Source organism: Garra rufa, chromosome 10 (genome assembly GCF_049309525.1).
Source record: "Garra rufa chromosome 10, GarRuf1.0, whole genome shotgun sequence".
Classification (NCBI taxonomy): domain Eukaryota; kingdom Metazoa; phylum Chordata; class Actinopteri; order Cypriniformes; family Cyprinidae; genus Garra; species Garra rufa.
Window position 1 is genome coordinate 5,287,166 of NC_133370.1, and position 18,013 is coordinate 5,305,178.

General features: G+C 30.4%; 1 protein-coding gene across 1 annotated transcript; it reads right to left on the bottom strand.

Annotated features, from left to right (window-relative positions):
• Nucleotides 1-2,260: 2,260 nt before the first annotated feature.
• napgb (N-ethylmaleimide-sensitive factor attachment protein, gamma b) lies at nucleotides 2,261-15,362 on the bottom strand. The gene is made up of 12 exons (XM_073849820.1): nucleotides 15,224-15,362; nucleotides 13,952-14,019; nucleotides 13,760-13,844; nucleotides 13,010-13,027; nucleotides 12,791-12,821; nucleotides 12,603-12,712; nucleotides 12,406-12,472; nucleotides 12,248-12,318; nucleotides 8,005-8,083; nucleotides 7,810-7,889; nucleotides 7,610-7,739; nucleotides 2,261-5,875 (listed from the first exon to the last, which is right to left on the bottom strand). Exons 1-12 carry the CDS (start codon nucleotides 15,277-15,279, stop codon nucleotides 5,735-5,737), a joined length of 936 nt encoding a protein of 311 aa, XP_073705921.1. The 5' UTR covers nucleotides 15,280-15,362; the 3' UTR covers nucleotides 2,261-5,734.
• Nucleotides 15,363-18,013: the final 2,651 nt, after the last annotated feature.

Genomic DNA, 18,013 nt, shown 5'->3' on the forward strand with positions numbered 1-18,013 from the left:
AGGACAGAAATTGATGCTTTTATTTAGCAAGGCACATTATTATCTATTCAGCAAAGAAATTGTAACTATTTTTAACATTTTGAGAATTATTTCTGAAAGACAATGTGACTAAATACTGGAGTAATGATGCTGAAAATGTATTTGCATCGCTGCAATAAAGTACATTTTAAAATGTATTACAATAGAAAGCAGTTATATAAAATTAGAATAATATTTCACAATATCCTACTGTTTTAACTGTATTTTTAATCAAATGCAATTTTGGGCAGCTTAAGAGACTTTAAAAAGAAAACTATTAAACTACAGCTCTACACTACATTTATATCATTTTTTAAATATATTTTTATATTTTCCATGTTCATTTATATTTGTCTTTTTAAATGTATTTATTTTAATAATAATAATAATTGTATTAATATTTATATAATTTAACACGTCTATATAGTTTTTTTTTAACCTCAGTTATATATATTAGTTATTTTAGTAGATCAACTCAAACTGGAAAATAGTTAAGTTTGTTTGTTTATTTTTACTTAACTTTTTAGTCATTCCATGAAACCAGTACGATCTGAGTGTGTTTTATCTATTGGCTCACTAAAATCAATTTTTAATAGCTTTTTGTATTAATTGAAATGTCTCCTTTAATAAGGTTTAAAATCATGACATACATTTTATCTTTATATTAGAAATTATCTAGTGTTTTTACATGGTTCATAAGAAAACACTACGCAGTACACCACCAATCATTTATATTTGTCTTTTTAAATGTATTTATTTTAATAATAATTGTATTAATATTTATATAATTTTTTTAACACGTCTATATAGTTTTTTTTTTTGTTTTTTGTTTTTTACCTCAGTTAAATATATTAGTTATTTTAGTAGATAAACTCAAACTGGAAAATAGTTAAGTTTGTTTGTTTATTTTTACTTAACTTTTTAGTCATTCCATGAAAAAGTACAATTTGAGTGTGTTTTATCTATTGGCTCACTAAAATCTATTTTTAATAGCTTTTTGTATTAATTGAAATGTCTCCTTTAATAAGGTTTAAAATCATGACATACATTTTATCTTTATATTAGAAATTATCTAGTGTTTTTACATGGTTCATAAGAAAACACTTAGCAGTACACCACCAATCATTTATATTTGTCTTTTTAAATGTATTTATTTTAATAATAATTGTATTAATATTTATATAATTTTTTTAACACGTCTATATAGTTTTTTTTTTTTTTTAAAGTTTAGGTATTTTAGTAGATCAACTCAAACTGGAAAATAGTTAAGTTTGTTTATTTTTACTTAACTTTTTAGTCATTCCATGAAACAGTACAATTTGAGTATGTTTTATCTATTGGCTCACTAAAATCTATTTTTAATAGCTTTTTGTATTAATTGAAATGTCTCCTTTAATAAGGTTTTTTTTTTTCACTTTTGGGCAGCTTAAGACTCTTAGAAAACTTTACAGCTCTGCATTTATATTAGATGTTTTATTTTTAGATTTTCCATGTTTATTTAATTTTTTTGTCTTTTCAAATGTATTTACCCTGTTACATCTTCAACTCTGTTACTCTAGTTTCAACCCCATCACACCTACATTTGAATTATTTTTTAAGTTTATGAAAAAGTAATTTAATGTTTGTTGAAATGTTCAGAGCAATCATAAGGATACTAAAGATGCCACTTCTTTGATCAAAAATGATGAGGTTGCTATCACAAAAAGTTCCTTTTTAGGCTTTAGTATAGCAAATGTGTAAGATTGTATGTAACTTTTATATTTACAAATACTGAATTAGTGTGAGGGACATCTGGTTAATAGGAAAATGTTGATTTCATTACAAAAATATTTTGTAATCATATATTTAGAGAGCTCCCACAGTGTTTATAATGGGGTTGAAGACTAATAGTGCCAATATCTTAAAATAATGACCAATAATAATAGGGATTTGATGCCTGAGGTGGGAAAATGTTTTTCTGGAAGTTAAATATGTCATTAATGTTATGGGGTGTTCAGAGAAGTAATACATTTTGGTAAAAAATCTAAAAATGAGTCCAAATCGCACCGGTTTCGTGGAATGACTCATTTATTTCAAGTGAAATGTTTTGAAATGACATTCTCTTTTCTGGCTTCTCTATAACTGAAGTTGTAAATGGTGCTGCTTTCTATTTGTAGAATAATTATAATTCATCTGCGCTGAGTTCATCAGGTAAATCTTTACACAGTTCATAGGAAAACACACTTAGCAGTAGACAACCAAACAGTGTATAGATTGAGATTTTATTAATTAATTTTTTCATCTTTATGACTGTCAGGTTGTATATTTGGAAACGCACAATGACGCCTCACTCCACTGCGACATTTACATTTCAACAACACTTACAATAAATTACTGTACATAATAATAATAATATAGTATTTTACAAATTTGATAACTGATTTAACATCACTTTGACATCACGGACTGTTCACAAATAAAAATAATGAACAGATTCTGTACACAACTACACTTTTTTTTATTAAATTAAAACATTTACAAACGTAATTTCTGCAACAATATGATCACACACACATCAAAAACTTCCAGTGCTTATAATATACAGGCTCGGCCAATGGTGTGAGGTTTGGGGCGGAACTATCTGTGTGTTTGACCAATGGAAGACGAGTGTTGAACTTGAATGAAAACACTGCAGTCAATAGAGTGCTGAAAGGATGGTGGATTTTTGTAGCGCAAAACCTGAAAATGAGAGTTTCTGTACATTTTTATTATTTAAATGCCTGAAATGAGGTTTGTGGGTTAACACAAGATATTTTCACATTTTATTCTACATCATTTAATTAATAGTAACCAGTGTTGGGGTAACGCATTGCATACAAGTAATGTAATCAGATTACTTTTTTCAAGTAACTAGAAAAGTAACACATTAGTTTTAAATTTACAAGACAATATCTGAGTAGCTTTTATTGACTGAACTATTAGTATTTAGTAACTGGCATAAATGATTAGTAATTTTGTTGTGTTTTTGTAATTTATTAATTACCAAAAATATAACTTTTGGGGGTTTTGTTGGTAAAATAATTAAGCAAGCTCAGCTCAGATGACAAAAATTAACACAAAAGTAAAGTAATTTATTACTTTCTATTAAAAGTAACAGTTACTTTTTATGGAGTAATACAATACTGTAACGCATTACTTTTAAAAGTAACTTTTCCCAAAACTCATATGAATTATTAGTAATTAGTAACTGGCATAAATTATTAGTAATTTTGCTGTGTTTTGTAGTTTATTAGTTACCAAAAATATAACTTTTGGGGTTTTTGTTACTAAAATAATTAATCAAGCCCAGCTTAGATGACAAAAGTAACAATGTATTACTTTCCATAAAAAGTAACAAAGTAACAGTTACTTTTTCATGGAGTAACACAATATTGTAATGCATTACTTTTAAAAGTAACTTTTCCAAAAACTGGTATAAATTATTAGTAATGTTGTTGTGATTTTGTAAATTATTAGTTACCAAAAATATAACTTTTGGGGGTTTTGTTACTAAAATAATTAATCAAGCCCAGCTCAGGAGACAAAAAGTAACAAAAAAGTAACAATGTATTACTTTCCATAAAAAGTAACAAAGTAACAGTTACTTTTTCATGGAGTAACACAATATTGTAATGCATTACTTTCAAAAGTAACTTTTCCAAAAACTGGTATAAATTATTAGTAATGTTGTTGTGATTTTGTAAATTATTAGTTACCAAAAATATAACTTTTGGGGGTTTTGCTACTAAAATAATTAATCAAGCCCAGCTTAGATGACAAAAGTAACAATGTATTACTTTCCATAAAAAGTAACAAAGTAACAGTTACTTTTTCATGGAGTAACACAATATTGTAATGCATTACTTTTAAAAGTAACTTTTCCAAAAACTGGTATAAATTATTAGTAATGTTGTTGTGATTTTGTAAATTATTAGTTACCAAAAATATAACTTTTGGGGGTTTTGCTACTAAAATAATTAATCAAGCCCAGCTCAGGAGACAAAAAGTAACAAAAAAAGTAACAATGTATTACTTTCCATAAAAAGTAACAAAGTAACAGTTACTTTTTTATGGAGTAACACAATATTGTAATGCATTACTTTCAAAAGTAACTTTTCCCAAAAACTGGTAAAAATTATTAGTAATGTTGTTGTGATTTTGTAAATTATTAATTACCAAAAATATAACTTTTAGGGTTTTTGTTACTAAAATAATTAATCAAGCCCAGCTCAGGAGACAAAATGTAACAAAAAAGTAACAATGTATTACTTTCCATAAAAAGTAACAAAGTAACAGTTACTTTATTATGGAGTAACACAATATTGTAATGCATTACTTTCAAAAGTAACTTTTCCAGTAACCTGGTATAATAGTTGTCATTTTTTGAAACATATTTTTCTTGAAAATTTTGTCTACGTGGGACTACACTCTTAAAAATAAAGGTTCCAAAAGGGTGTTTTTGCAGTGATGCCATAAAAAATAAAAAAAATTGGTTCACCAATAAAGCTTTTGGTGAACAGTTCCTAAAAGAACCATTTTGAAGAACATTTTAAAAAAAATCTAAAGAACCTTTTCTTCTATAAAGAACTTTTTCTGCATTTAAAAGGTTCCATGGATGTTCAGGGTTCTCCATAGAACTATTGATGCCAATAAAAACCTTTATTTTTAAGAGTGTATTACAGAGATATTACAGTTTTTGTAAATATTTCATATTTTACATGTTCTTATTTTTTATTAAATTTTCGTTATTAATAATTGTGTTGTTTTTTGTCCTTTTTATTAGTTTTTAAACGTCTATTATTTTCAATATTTTTTATTTCAGTTTTAGTTGTCTTTTTTTTAGTCCATCAAGTTAAACTAAATGAAAAATTTTGCTTTGACAACTAGCAGAAATAAAATGAATACTTTCTACTTTTTTTTACTTTAATTCTATTCTTTTATGATTTTAGTTTTAGTTAACTGTAACAACCCTGTCCCAAACACATTAACTTGTCTACTCACTAGTCGCTTTAACAGCCTAGTTGTGTTTATAATCGCAAACTCAAACTTTCAGCAAAAATGTTTTCAAAAAGTTGTTTTCAACTGAAAAAAGCATTCTTGCTGCCTTAAAATATTAAGTTTACTCAACTCAAATATACAAAAAAATTTTATGTAGTACAACTTAACATTTCATGTTGACTAAACTTTTAAGGCAGCATGAAAACATACTTTTTTAAGTTGAATCAACTTTTTTTTTACAGTGACTATAATGTAGTTTGTTTATAGCCAACGCTTAGATTTTTTTACTTCTGCTGGTTGTATTTAGGCTTATCAAGGCTTATCAGATTATCATGATGAATAAAATGTATAAGAATCATAAACATTTATTGCTCACAGAGCTTATTTTCCACAATAATCCCAAGCCAGTTGAAAAATCCTATAGTGTTTTTGCAAAAATACGTCATCACTGCAGCACTCTATTGCATTTGGTGCAGCTAATGGCAAAGATATGTACCTCTTCAGTATTAAATAAGTTAAAATGGTGTCCAGTTTTTTCTGTGTGTCTGATGTGTAAACGCACAGAAATCTAGACGCTCCTACAGGCGAGACAGACAGGAACAGAATTCCTCAGGAATGACTCCACTTTACACAAAGGGAGGAAACACTGATATGCTCATTCACGCACACACATGGATGAAGGAGTCGGCCGTTCCCTCAGTTAACACAAACCTCCCTCGTAATCGTCTTCTTCCTCGACCGGTGGTGGGCCTGCGCTGCCCCCTTGAGGAGCAACAGGAGCTTTCTTCTTCTTCCCGCCGCCTCCACCCGGCACCTTCAGAGAGATCGCCAGCTTGGCATACTGGATAAATACAGATAAAAAAAAAAACAGGTATTTATAATGTCACTGAATGATATTTCAGACAGGCTGATTATTGGATTTTTGGAAATATATTAAATGCCTAGTACATAGGTTATGTTTCCACCAAGGAAAACTTTAAGTAAAACTTAAACTTATTTCAGCTAGTTGCAAAGACAGTTTTGTTTTAAGTTAAAGTACTAAATTAACTATTAAAAAAACTAATAAAAAAGAAATAAAGGTTAAAACTACAATATAAGTTAAAAAAGATTAAAAAACAAAAATACACAACAGAATTACTAAAATTAAAATGAAAACAGAAAATATCAAAATTTAAATAAACATCTTAAACTTATTTTATTTCAGCTAGTTGCAAAAGCATTTTTATTTTAAGTTGAAAGTATTCAATTAAAGAAAAAACTAATAAAATAGAAATAAAGGTTAAAACTACCAAAAAAAATTACAAAAAATAAAAACTACACATTTTAAAAAAAATATTCAAATACACAACAAAATTACTAAAATTAAAATGAAAACAGAAAATATCAAAATTAAAATAAACATCTTAAACTTATTTTATTTCAGCTAGTTGCAAAGGCAGTTTTGTTTTAAGTTAAAGTACTAAATTAACTATTAAAAAAACTAATAAAAAAGAAATAAAGGTTAAAACTACAATATAAGTTAAAAAAGATTAAAAAACAAAAATACGCAACAGAATTACTAAAATTAAAATGAAAACAGAAAATATCAAAATTTAAATAAACATCTTAAACTTATTTTATTTCAGCTAGTTGCAAAAGCATTTTTATTTTAAGTTGAAAGTATTCAATTAAAGAAAAAAAACTAATAAAATAGAAATAAAGGTTAAAACTACCAAAAAAATTAAAAAGATAAAAACTACACATTTAAAAAAATAATACAAATACACAACAAAATTACTAAAATTAAAATGAAAACAGAAAATATCAAAATTAAAATAAACATCTTAAACTTATTTTATTTCAGCTAGTTGCAAAAGCATTTTTATTTTAAGTTGAAAGTATTCAATTAAAGAAAAAACTAATAAAATAGAAATAATACAAATACACAACAAAATTACTAAAATTAAAATGATATATTAATTAAAATAAACTTAAAAAGTATAAATATATATATTAGTGATACTGAAATAACAGTTAATAATAGCTCAAATATTTTTGTAAAAGTCAATTTTAATAATAAGTGGTCTTGGAAAATTTTACAGAACATTTCTACTAATGCACAATATTATTCAAAGGTTTGGGGTCAGTAAGACTTTTTGACATTTTAGAAATGAATTTTTTAAATATTATTAAAAAATTTATTAATATTTGTAATCAGCAATTATGCATTACATTGATCAAAATTAAAAGAAAAATATTTATAGTGTTTTGAATAAATGCTTCTTTTGAACTTTTGATTCAGATTTGCCATCACAGGAATAAATTTCATTTAATTCATTTAAAATAGAAAAGTGTTGTTTTAAATTGTAACTGTTTTTACACATTAGAGACTTCTTTCATAAAGAATATTAATTATACTAGAATTATTGTTATTTTTCATTTATAATTTTATTTTAAGTAGCAAATATTCAATATAATTAAATATATATTTATATACAGTTTAATCAAATTTTATTTTACAAATACTGAGCTACATGTCTCCTTTATTGAGGGTAACAATGCTTTTGTTTGATTTCTCCACAGTATTGACACTCACGTCGTTGTCCATGTACTTCAGTAAAGGTGAGTTGCACACGTGTGACACCTGATCCTCGTCCTGCTCATCATATCCCGCTAGTAACGTCTCCATTGAAACACAGTCCTCGCTCCCACTGAACCCTGGGAGACTGAACAATACAGTATTTCACACGGATCACAGATAACAACGTTGATCTGAGGGATGTTGCTCGTTTGTACCTGTAACTTTCTCTGACACACTTGTCTGCAGCAACAAAGTCGCCTCTGTGGAGATGAACCAGGACTTGAGCGATGGTTTTCTGCAATATCAAACATGTGTTAAAACTAATGCAACATTAGAATGCAAAATTGTATGTTATAGTTTATTTCAAAAACTACATGAGGTCAAATTCAGTTGATTATCAGTATTTGCACCTTAAAGCAGGTTGGGTAGTTCTCAATTTCCTTGTACATGTTCTTCTCTTTCTGAAGGGACACAGCGGCCTCGTCCAACCTGAGGACAAGAAAACACAACAAGAACGACACAAACTTATAAGTTCATCTCAATGTCACAAAAGGGACGTAATTATAATATACAGTAAGTCAGACATTGCAATGAGTTGCTGTTTTTGTCACTCTTCTGAGGAAGATTCATTCACTAGTTTTGTACCCACACAGACATTATGGTCAGATTTTTTTATTGTTAATCCAATTTCATTTTTGAGTGACTTTTCTTTACATTTTAAAGATGTTTATTCGGATTGTTTGACTACTCGAAAGAGAATATAGGAAAATATAACAATTAATTAATAAAAAAAATTTTATTCAGAGTTGATTTAGACATTTTAGTCCTTTTAAAGTGGAGAAAAAGCTATTTAATAAAAAAAAGGAATGAGTCAAAAGATTTGCGAAGATTTGGGACCGAAGGACGGATTGCGAATCATTCAATTTACAAATTATTCGCTAGCCCGCTCCGAGGTTGCGATCTGAATCAAAAGGTTTATGAACCCGCTCCGGAGTTTACGATCTGAATCAATTTATTTGCAAACGCGCTCAGAAGCTAATTTAATTGATTTGTGATATGCACTCCGAGTCCCAAACTGAATCAAAATGATTCGCAACTCGCTGCAAAGTTCCGATCTAAATCAAATGATTCACGATTCAAGGTCCCGGGCTGAATCAAATGATTCGCAACTCGCTGCAAAGTTCCGAGCTAAACCAAATGATTCGCTATATGCACTCCGAGTCCCAAACTGAATCAAATGACTCGAGACTCGCTCTGAAGTTCCGATCTAAATCAAATGATTCACGATCCAAGGTCCCGGACTGAATCAAATGATTCAAGACTCGCTGCAAAGTTCCGAGCTAAACCAAATGATTTCGCTATATGCACTCCGAGTCCCAAACTGAATCAAAATGATTCGAGACTCGCTCTGAAGTTCCGATCTAAATCAAATGATTCACGATCCAAGGTCCCGGACTGAATCAAATGATTCAAGACTCGCTGCGAAGCTCCGAGCTAAACCAAATGATTCGTGATATGCACTCCGAGTCCCAAACTGAATCAAAATGATTCGCAACTCGCTGCAAAGTTCCGAGCTAAACCAAATGATTCGCTATATGCACTCCGAGTCCCAAACTGAATCAAATGACTCGAGACTCGCTCTGAAGTTCCGATCTAAATCAAATGATTCACGATCCAAGGTCCCGGACTGAATCAAATGATTCAAGACTCGCTCTGAAGTTCCGATCTAAATCAAATGATTCACGATCCAAGGTCCCGGACTGAATCAAATGATTCAAGACTCGCTGCGAAGCTCCGAGCTAAACCAAATGATTCGTGATATGCACTCTGAGTCCCAAACTGAATCAAAATGATTCGCAACTCGCTGCAAAGTTCAGAGCTAAACCAAATGATTCACTATATGCACTCCGAGTCCCAAACTGATTCAAATGATTCACAGCTCGCTCCGAAGTTCTAATCTAAATTAAATGATTCACAAGACGTACCCCGAGTCCCAAACTGAATCAAATGATTCGAGACTCACTCCGAAGTTCCGATCTAAATCAAATGATTTGCAACTCGCTGCAAAGTTCCGAGCTAAACCAAATAATTTGTGATATGCACTCCGAGTCCCAAACTGAATCAAAATGATTCGCAACTCGCTGCAAAGTTCAGAGCTAAACCAAATGATTTTGCTATATGCACTCCGAGTCCCAAACAGAATCAAATGATTCGAGACTCGCTCTGAAGTTCCGATCTAAATCAAATGATTCACGATCCAAGGTCCCGGTCTGAATCAAATGATTCAAGACTCGCTGCGAAGCTCTGAGCTAAACCAAATGATTTGTGATATGCACTCCGAGTCCCAAACTGAATCAAAATGATTCGCAACTCGCTGCAAAGTTCAGAGCTAAACCAAATGATTCACTATATGCACTCCGAGTCCCAAACTGAATCAAAATGATTCACAACTCGCTGCAAAGTTCAGAGCTAAACCAAATGATTCGCTATATGCACTCCGAGTCCCAAACTGAATCAAATGATTCACAGCTCGCTCCGAAGTTCCGATCTAAATTAAATGATTCACTAGACGTACCCCGAGTCCCACACTGAATCAAATGATTTGAGACTCGCTCCGAAGTTCCGATCTAAATCAAATGATTCACGATTCAAGGTCCCGGTCTGAATCAAATGATTCGCAACTCGCTGCAAAGTTCCAAGCTAAACCAAATAATTTATGATATGCACTCCGAGTCCCAAACTGAATCAAAATGATTCGCAACGCGCTGCAAAGTTCCGAGCTAAAACAAATGATTGTGCTATATGCACTCCGAGTCCCAAACTGAATCAAATGATTCGAGACTCGCTCTGAAGTTCCGATCTAAATCAAATGATTCACGATCCAAGGTCCCGGTCTGAATCAAATGATTCAAGACTCGCTGCGAAGCTCTGAGCTAAACCAAATGATTCGTGATATGCACTCCGAGTCCCAAACTGAATCAAAATGATTCGCAACTCGCTGCAAAGTTCAGAGCTAAACCAAATGATTCGCTATATGCACTTCGAGTCCCAAACTGAATCAAAATAATTCGCAACTCGCTGCAAAGTTCAGAGCTAAACCAAATGATTCGCTATATGCACTCCGAGTCCCAAACTGAATCAAATGATTCGAGACTCGCTCTGAAGTTCCGATCTAAATCAAATGATTCACGATCCAAGGTCCCGGTCTGAATCAAATGATTCGCAACTCGCTGCGAAGTTCCGAGCTAAACCAAATGATTTGTGATATGATTTGTGGTTTGCTAGTGAATCACTTGAACTGAATGATCGAAGTCACGAGTTTGAATCAATGGGAGCACTTGACATTATCATCGAGTTTGTAGCTTAATTCATATATTTTTTAAATACTTTGACCACTGCAGTTCAGTTGGTGACAGTACAATGTAAAACCAGTTGAAACCATCCAGTCATCTCATAGGCTACCATTGAAGTGTGTTTAATTTATCAGTATATATTATATTGTAATAAATATTTGGGAAATTATTGATGTATCTGTTTGTATTAGTCTGTATAGAGTGATAGTCAGTGTAAAAAAGAGCAAATGGCAGAAACATGTTTTAAACACTTTGGCTGTCTTATATGTTCTTACTCAATCCATGTATTAAATTTGCATCTTTGAAAGCGCACAGTTTTATAGCATATTTACTATTTAAATTTTCAGATAATATCAATGGTATGACCTGTTTCAGATGCAGCTGGAATTATAACGATGGTTACATACACATAATGAATTATTTAATCAAAATAATTGCTAGGGACAATTTATTAGTCGCTGGACATGGGACATGTCTCTGGTGTCTTTTCGAAATTGTATGCCCTTTCATGCATCACATTGATTTTTGCAGAGTAAAGCTGTTATTTTACATGATATTGACTATTAATACTGAATTGTCTCCCAATATGCTTTTTTTAATTTTACATTTCTTGTAGTGAGTAATTCAGCTATTAGTTGTACAGTTTTAGAAACACAATTATAGTAAGGGACGTTACAATTCTGAAACATTCTAAGCAGCTGACCGATGACCTACAGACTGGGGTACTTACTTGGCTGACCAATCAGAGCAGACTTAGCTTTTCAGAAGATGGGCTTTAAAGCAACGGGAACTTAAGCAGAGCTTTTGAGGCAGAGGGTGAAAACAGCTGTGTTTTTAAACATTAAATTATGTTAAATATTCATAAATGTGACCCTGGACCACAAAACCAGTCATAAGTAGCATGGGTATATTTGTAGCAATAGTCAACAATACTTTGTATTGGTCAAAATGATTGGTTTTTCTTTTATGCCATTTGAAATCATTAGGATATTAAGTAAAGATCATGTACATTTCCTACCATAAATATATCAAAACCTCATTTTTATTAGTAATATGCACTGCAAAGAACTTCATTTGGTAAACTTCATAGGCACTTTTCTCAATATTTAGATTTTTTCTGCACGCTCAGATTGCAGATATCGGCCAAATATTGTCATATCTTAACAAACCATACATCGAAAACAATTTATTCTGCCATGGGATGTATATCTCAATTTTAAAAAATGACCCTTATGACTGGTTTTGTGGTCCAGGGTCACAAATGAGCATAATATGGGCTGTTTAATGCTTCAAGACGCACCTGCGCAGTCTCACCAGAAGTCTGGAGGCTTTTCCCAGAAGCTCTGCGGCCTGTCTGAGACGATCTTCATTCTGAACACAAAAATCAGATGATAAGACAAATGGATGATTTCTGATCATTCAAAGGATTATTTATTAATCATGTTTGCATTTTCTCACCTCAAACACAGATGCAGCCTTCTGGTACAAGTCCACTGCTTTCTCCAGATCAATCGGCTCGATGAGTCTGAAGAAGCAGATGTCACTAGTTAACACTAGTAATGGTAACACAACCTTTGCATGCATATTATAGTTAGTTTACGCATAAGAAATTACACAAACAACCTCTCAGGAGGTGTTTTGCTCGGTTTACTCACTTCCCAGCTCTGTCCAAGGCCATCCCAGCAGTGCCGGATGTCCCGTTCTCTACGTACATGATGCTGGCCTTCTCAATCAGCTGAATGGCTTCAGGCATTTTCTTCATGTCCTGCAGGTGTACAAGAGTCACTCAGAAACGTCTCAAAAATACAGGGCATCCATAACAATCAGTTCATGACCGACTCACCTTCAGCATCATGCCAGCCTGTTCATACGCTCTGAGAAGAAGAAAAAGCATGTTTTATGATGGATGGCAATGTATAGATGTATAATTCAAAAAATATAGATCGATTAACTACAGTATGTTGTTAACTATTAAGAGAAATTGGTAAACTATAGATTAGTTTAGTATATGGATCTTCAATGAGTAGCCTAATAGTTATTTAAAATATGAATTCTCACTTACTTTGCTGCATGGAAGAGTCTGTAAATTTTAGTTAAGTAAATATAAGTACCGAATGAGAGAATAAAACCAAAAGTTAATCAAATACTATACTGTTCAAAAGTTTGTTGTCAGTAGGATTTTTTTATGTTTGAAAAAGAAGTCTCTTTTTCTCACCAAGGATGCATTTAATTGATCAAAAATACAGTAAAAACTGTAATATCGTGAAATAATATTACAGATTAAAAGAACTGTTTTTCTATGGTAAAATGTTTTCAAATGTAATTTTTTTCTGCGATGCAAAGCTAAATTTTCAGCATCATTACTTCAGTCTTCAGTGTCACATGATCCATCAGAAATCATTCTAATATGCTGATTTGCTGCTGACGAAACATTTCTGGTTATTATCAATGTTGTGCTGCCAAATAATTTCATGGAAACCATGATACATTTATTTTTCAGGATTTTTGATGAATAGAAAGTTCAAAAACAGCATTTATTTGAAATCTATAAATGCCTTCATCACTTTTTGAATCAATTTAATGCATCCTTGCTGAATAAAAGTATTCATTCTTTAAAAAAAAACTTACTGACCCCAAACTTTTCTCCCAATAGATTTTACCCAATATTTACCAGAATTTTACAATAAATCATACAATGTAGCATCATTGTATGATTTTAAACTTGTCTTGTTTGTTGAATTAACTGTGTAATTATGATTTCTACTTCTCTCCTAGACTAGTAACCAGATTCTGATATGCAGGAGAAGGATACGCTTTGTTTTCTGTGTGGTACTCAGCCTCCTTCAGGTACGCATCCTTTGCTAGTTCAAACTGTTTTGCGTTTTTGAAAGCCACAGCTGATAAAACACCAACGGACATTGTTATTGTCATAATATTTCACAAGCCTATATATAATCACTATTTCCTGTCAATATCATCAGTGCAAGATGCCAGTTTACATCACCTGCTTTTGCCATCTCTGAAGCGGCTCCATCATAATCAGGTTTCCACTTGGTCATGCTGGTCTTCAAGCTGCATAAAGTAAAACACAATAATTTTATAGGCTACTCATATTTATTATTAATGTTGAAAACAGTTGTGCTGCTTAATATATTTTCTCACGATTATTTGATCAATAAAAGGTTCAAAAGAACAGCATGTGTTTAAAATAGAAATGTTTTCTAACAATATGCACTACTGTTCAAAAGTATGTGGTCAGTAAATTTGTATTCTTTCTATTTTTTAAAGAAATTAATATTTTTTATTTACCAAGGATGTGTAAAATTAATTAAAAGTGATAGCATAGATTTACATTGTTAGAAAAGGTTTATATTTTGAATAAATGCTGTTCTTTTTAACTTTTTATTCATCAAAGAACACTGAAATAAGAATCACAGGTTCCAAAAAATATATATTTAGTAGCACAGCTGAACATTGATAATTCTAATAATAAATCAGCATATAATGATTTCTGAAGGATCATGTGACACTTAGGACTGGAGTAACAGCTTAAAAAACAGAGAAATAAATTATATATTAAAGTATATTGAAAGAAAAACCATTATTTTATATTGTATTAACATTTTGCGATTTTTTTCTGTATTTTTGATCAAATAAATGCAGACTTAATGAGCATAAGTGACTTCTTTAAAAAACATTGCAAGTCTTACTGATCCCAATCTTTTGAATGGCAGTGTATATTACAAAAATATAGAATAATAATGCACAATTGCACATAATATTAGACTAGGTGTTTGAAAACAACATGCAAAGCCACTCTAGAAAAAAAAACACGTGTATAATTGAACTTTAGACTGAAAATCTGAATTTCACAGCATGTGACAACTTGCCCCGGTACTCTCCAACATGATGAACATGCATTGCATTTCAGAAATGGCCCACAACTCAATAGAGCCCGCATAACGACGACCACATCAGGACCACTGCAGCTGTCGCCAAGGTAACCTCTATTAGTGCACGCGCGATTACGCAATCGGTCTGGCTGTGTAATATTATAATGAACGCGTATTAGAATCACTCAGCATCTCACTATCATCTAGACATGATTGCACGGAGAAATGAGTTTAAAACAAACCGCATCCGGTTATCTAGCGGTATTAGTGACAGTCTGACTGACAGCGACAGCAGGCCGATCGTAACTCGGTGTTTGTGTGTGAAATGCATGAGATCTGTCCGCTCGTTCTGTGTGCATATGAGAATATTTTCCATATCTCACCATTTCTCGGCTTTGCCGATGTGCTCGTGCGCCTCGTTGATCTTCTGCGCGGCCATGGCTCTCGGTTTCGCAAATGGACACAGACCGACCCGCTGCACGGGAGGGAGGATGAGGATGATGATGGACCGTTACGTAGATTATCCCGATTTTCTTCAAGAGCTCATCCACGTCACAGTGTTTTTCTACGGGAGCCCGAGTGGGATGCTGCAATGCACCATTCATCTGCGATTCATTTATTTATTTGTGTATAAATAGAATATAATTATTATTAATAATATTATTGTTGTTTGTTGTTGTTGTTCTTAATTTATTTATGGACTGAACATTTGTAATTTTTATGGAATTTAATTTTTTTTTAAATAAAATATAGATAACATTTGAATTAGTTTGCTTTATTTTTTATTATTATTATATTGTATTATATTATATTATATTAAATTATGCAGTATGTGTGTAAGTAGACCATGGTGTCTATTATAGTATTTATTTATTTACTGAGATATTTCGTTTTTTTTTTATGGTGATATAGAATACAGATCTATTTTAATGTGTTTGCCTTACTTTTATATTATATCATATTATTGTGTGTGTGTGTGTGTGTGTGTGTGTGTGTGTTGTTTGTTATTTATGTACAGAAATAATTTGTTTTTATGGTAATACGCATTTGCATTATTTTTATTATATTATATTTTATTACATTACATTACATTACATTATATTATACAGTATGTGTGTAAGTAGACCATTGTATCTATCATAGTATTTATTTATTTACTGAAATAATTTGTTGTTTTTATGGTGATATAAAATACAGATACATCTTAATGTGTTTGCCTTACTTTTATATTATATTATATTATTATGTGTGTGTGTAAGTATCTTTTCTGGTTATTTATGCAAGGAAATAATTTGTTTTTATGGTAATACGCATTTGCATTATTATTATATTATATTATATTATATTATATTATTAATAATATTGTTGTTTGTTGTTGTTCTCAAATTATTTATGGACTGAACATTTGTAATTTTTATGGAATTTAATTATTTTTTTAATAAAATATAGATAACATTTGAATTATCTTTATTATATTACATTACATTACATTACATTACATTACATTACATTACATTATATTATACAGTATGTGTGTAAGTAGACCATTGTATCTATCATAGTATTTATTTATTTACTGAAATAATTTGTTGTTTTTATGGTGATATAAAATACAGATACATCTTAATGTGTTTGCCTTACTTTTATATTATATTATATTATTATGTGTGTGTGTAAGTATCTTTTCTGGTTATTTATGCAAGGAAATAATTTGTTTTTATGGTAATACGCATTTGCATTATTATTATATTATATTATATTATATTATATTATTAATAATATTGTTGTTTGTTGTTGTTCTCAAATTATTTATGGACTGAACATTTGTAATTTTTATGGAATTTAATTATTTTTTTAATAAAATATAGATAACATTTGAATTATCTTTATTATATTACATTACATTACATTACATTACATTATATTATACAGTATGTGTGTAAGTAGACCATTGTATCTATCATAGTATTTATTTATTTACTGAAATAATTTGTTGTTTTTATGGTGATATAAAATATAGATACATCTTAATGTGTTTGCCTTACTTTTATATTATATTATATTATTGTGTGTGTGTGTAAGTATCTTTTCTTGTTATTTATGCAAGGAAATAATTTGTTTTTATGGTAATATGCATTTGCATTATTATTATATTATATTATATTATATTATTAATAATATTGTTGTTTGTTGTTATTCTCAATTTATTTATGGACTGAACATTCGTAATTTTTTATGGCATTTAATTAAATTTTTTTTAATAAAATATAGATAACATTTGAATTTGCTTTATATTATATTATATTATATTATATTATATTATATATTTTACAGTATGTGTGTAAGTAGACCATGGTATCTATCGTAGTATTTATTTACTGAAATAATTAGTTATTTTAATGGGAGGGGGGGGGGGGGGGGTTGTGAATAAGTAGACTGGGTTTTTGGGTTAATTTTCAGCCGCACCCATAGCCAGTCTTTCTATTAGTGCCTGCCTTTAAACAATTATTTTCACTTGTAAATATTTCACTTGATACCACTACTCTTGTACTTTATGTAAATAAACACATTTTGCTGATAAAGTATTTAGTTTGTCATCACTTTGGTTGCAATCAGTGCTGGGAATTCAACTTGCCAATGTCTTACAAATTTAAGTGTTCCACCCCGTATACCCCTAGAACACCAAGTGTTGTAACAATGTACAGGAATAATTAGTTTTTATGGTAATATGCGTTTGCCCTATTTTTATTATATTATATTATATTATATTATATTATATTATATTATATTATATTATATTATATTATATTATATTATATTATATTATATTATATTATATTATACAGTATGTGTGTTAGTAGACCATAGTATCTATCATAGTATTTATTTATTTATTTAAGGAAATAATATTTTTATGGGGATATAGAATACAGATACATTTAAATTGGTTTGCCTCACTTTTATATTATATTATATTATATTATTGTGTGTGTGTGTGTGTGTGTGTGTGTGTGTGTGTGTGTGTGTGTGTGTGTGTGTGTGCGTGCGTGCGTGCGTGCGTGTGTGTGTGTGTGGACCATAGTATATTTCATATTTTATGTATTTATTTATTTATTTATGGAAATGATTTGTTATTTTTATGGTAATATAGAATGCAGATAACTTTGAATGTG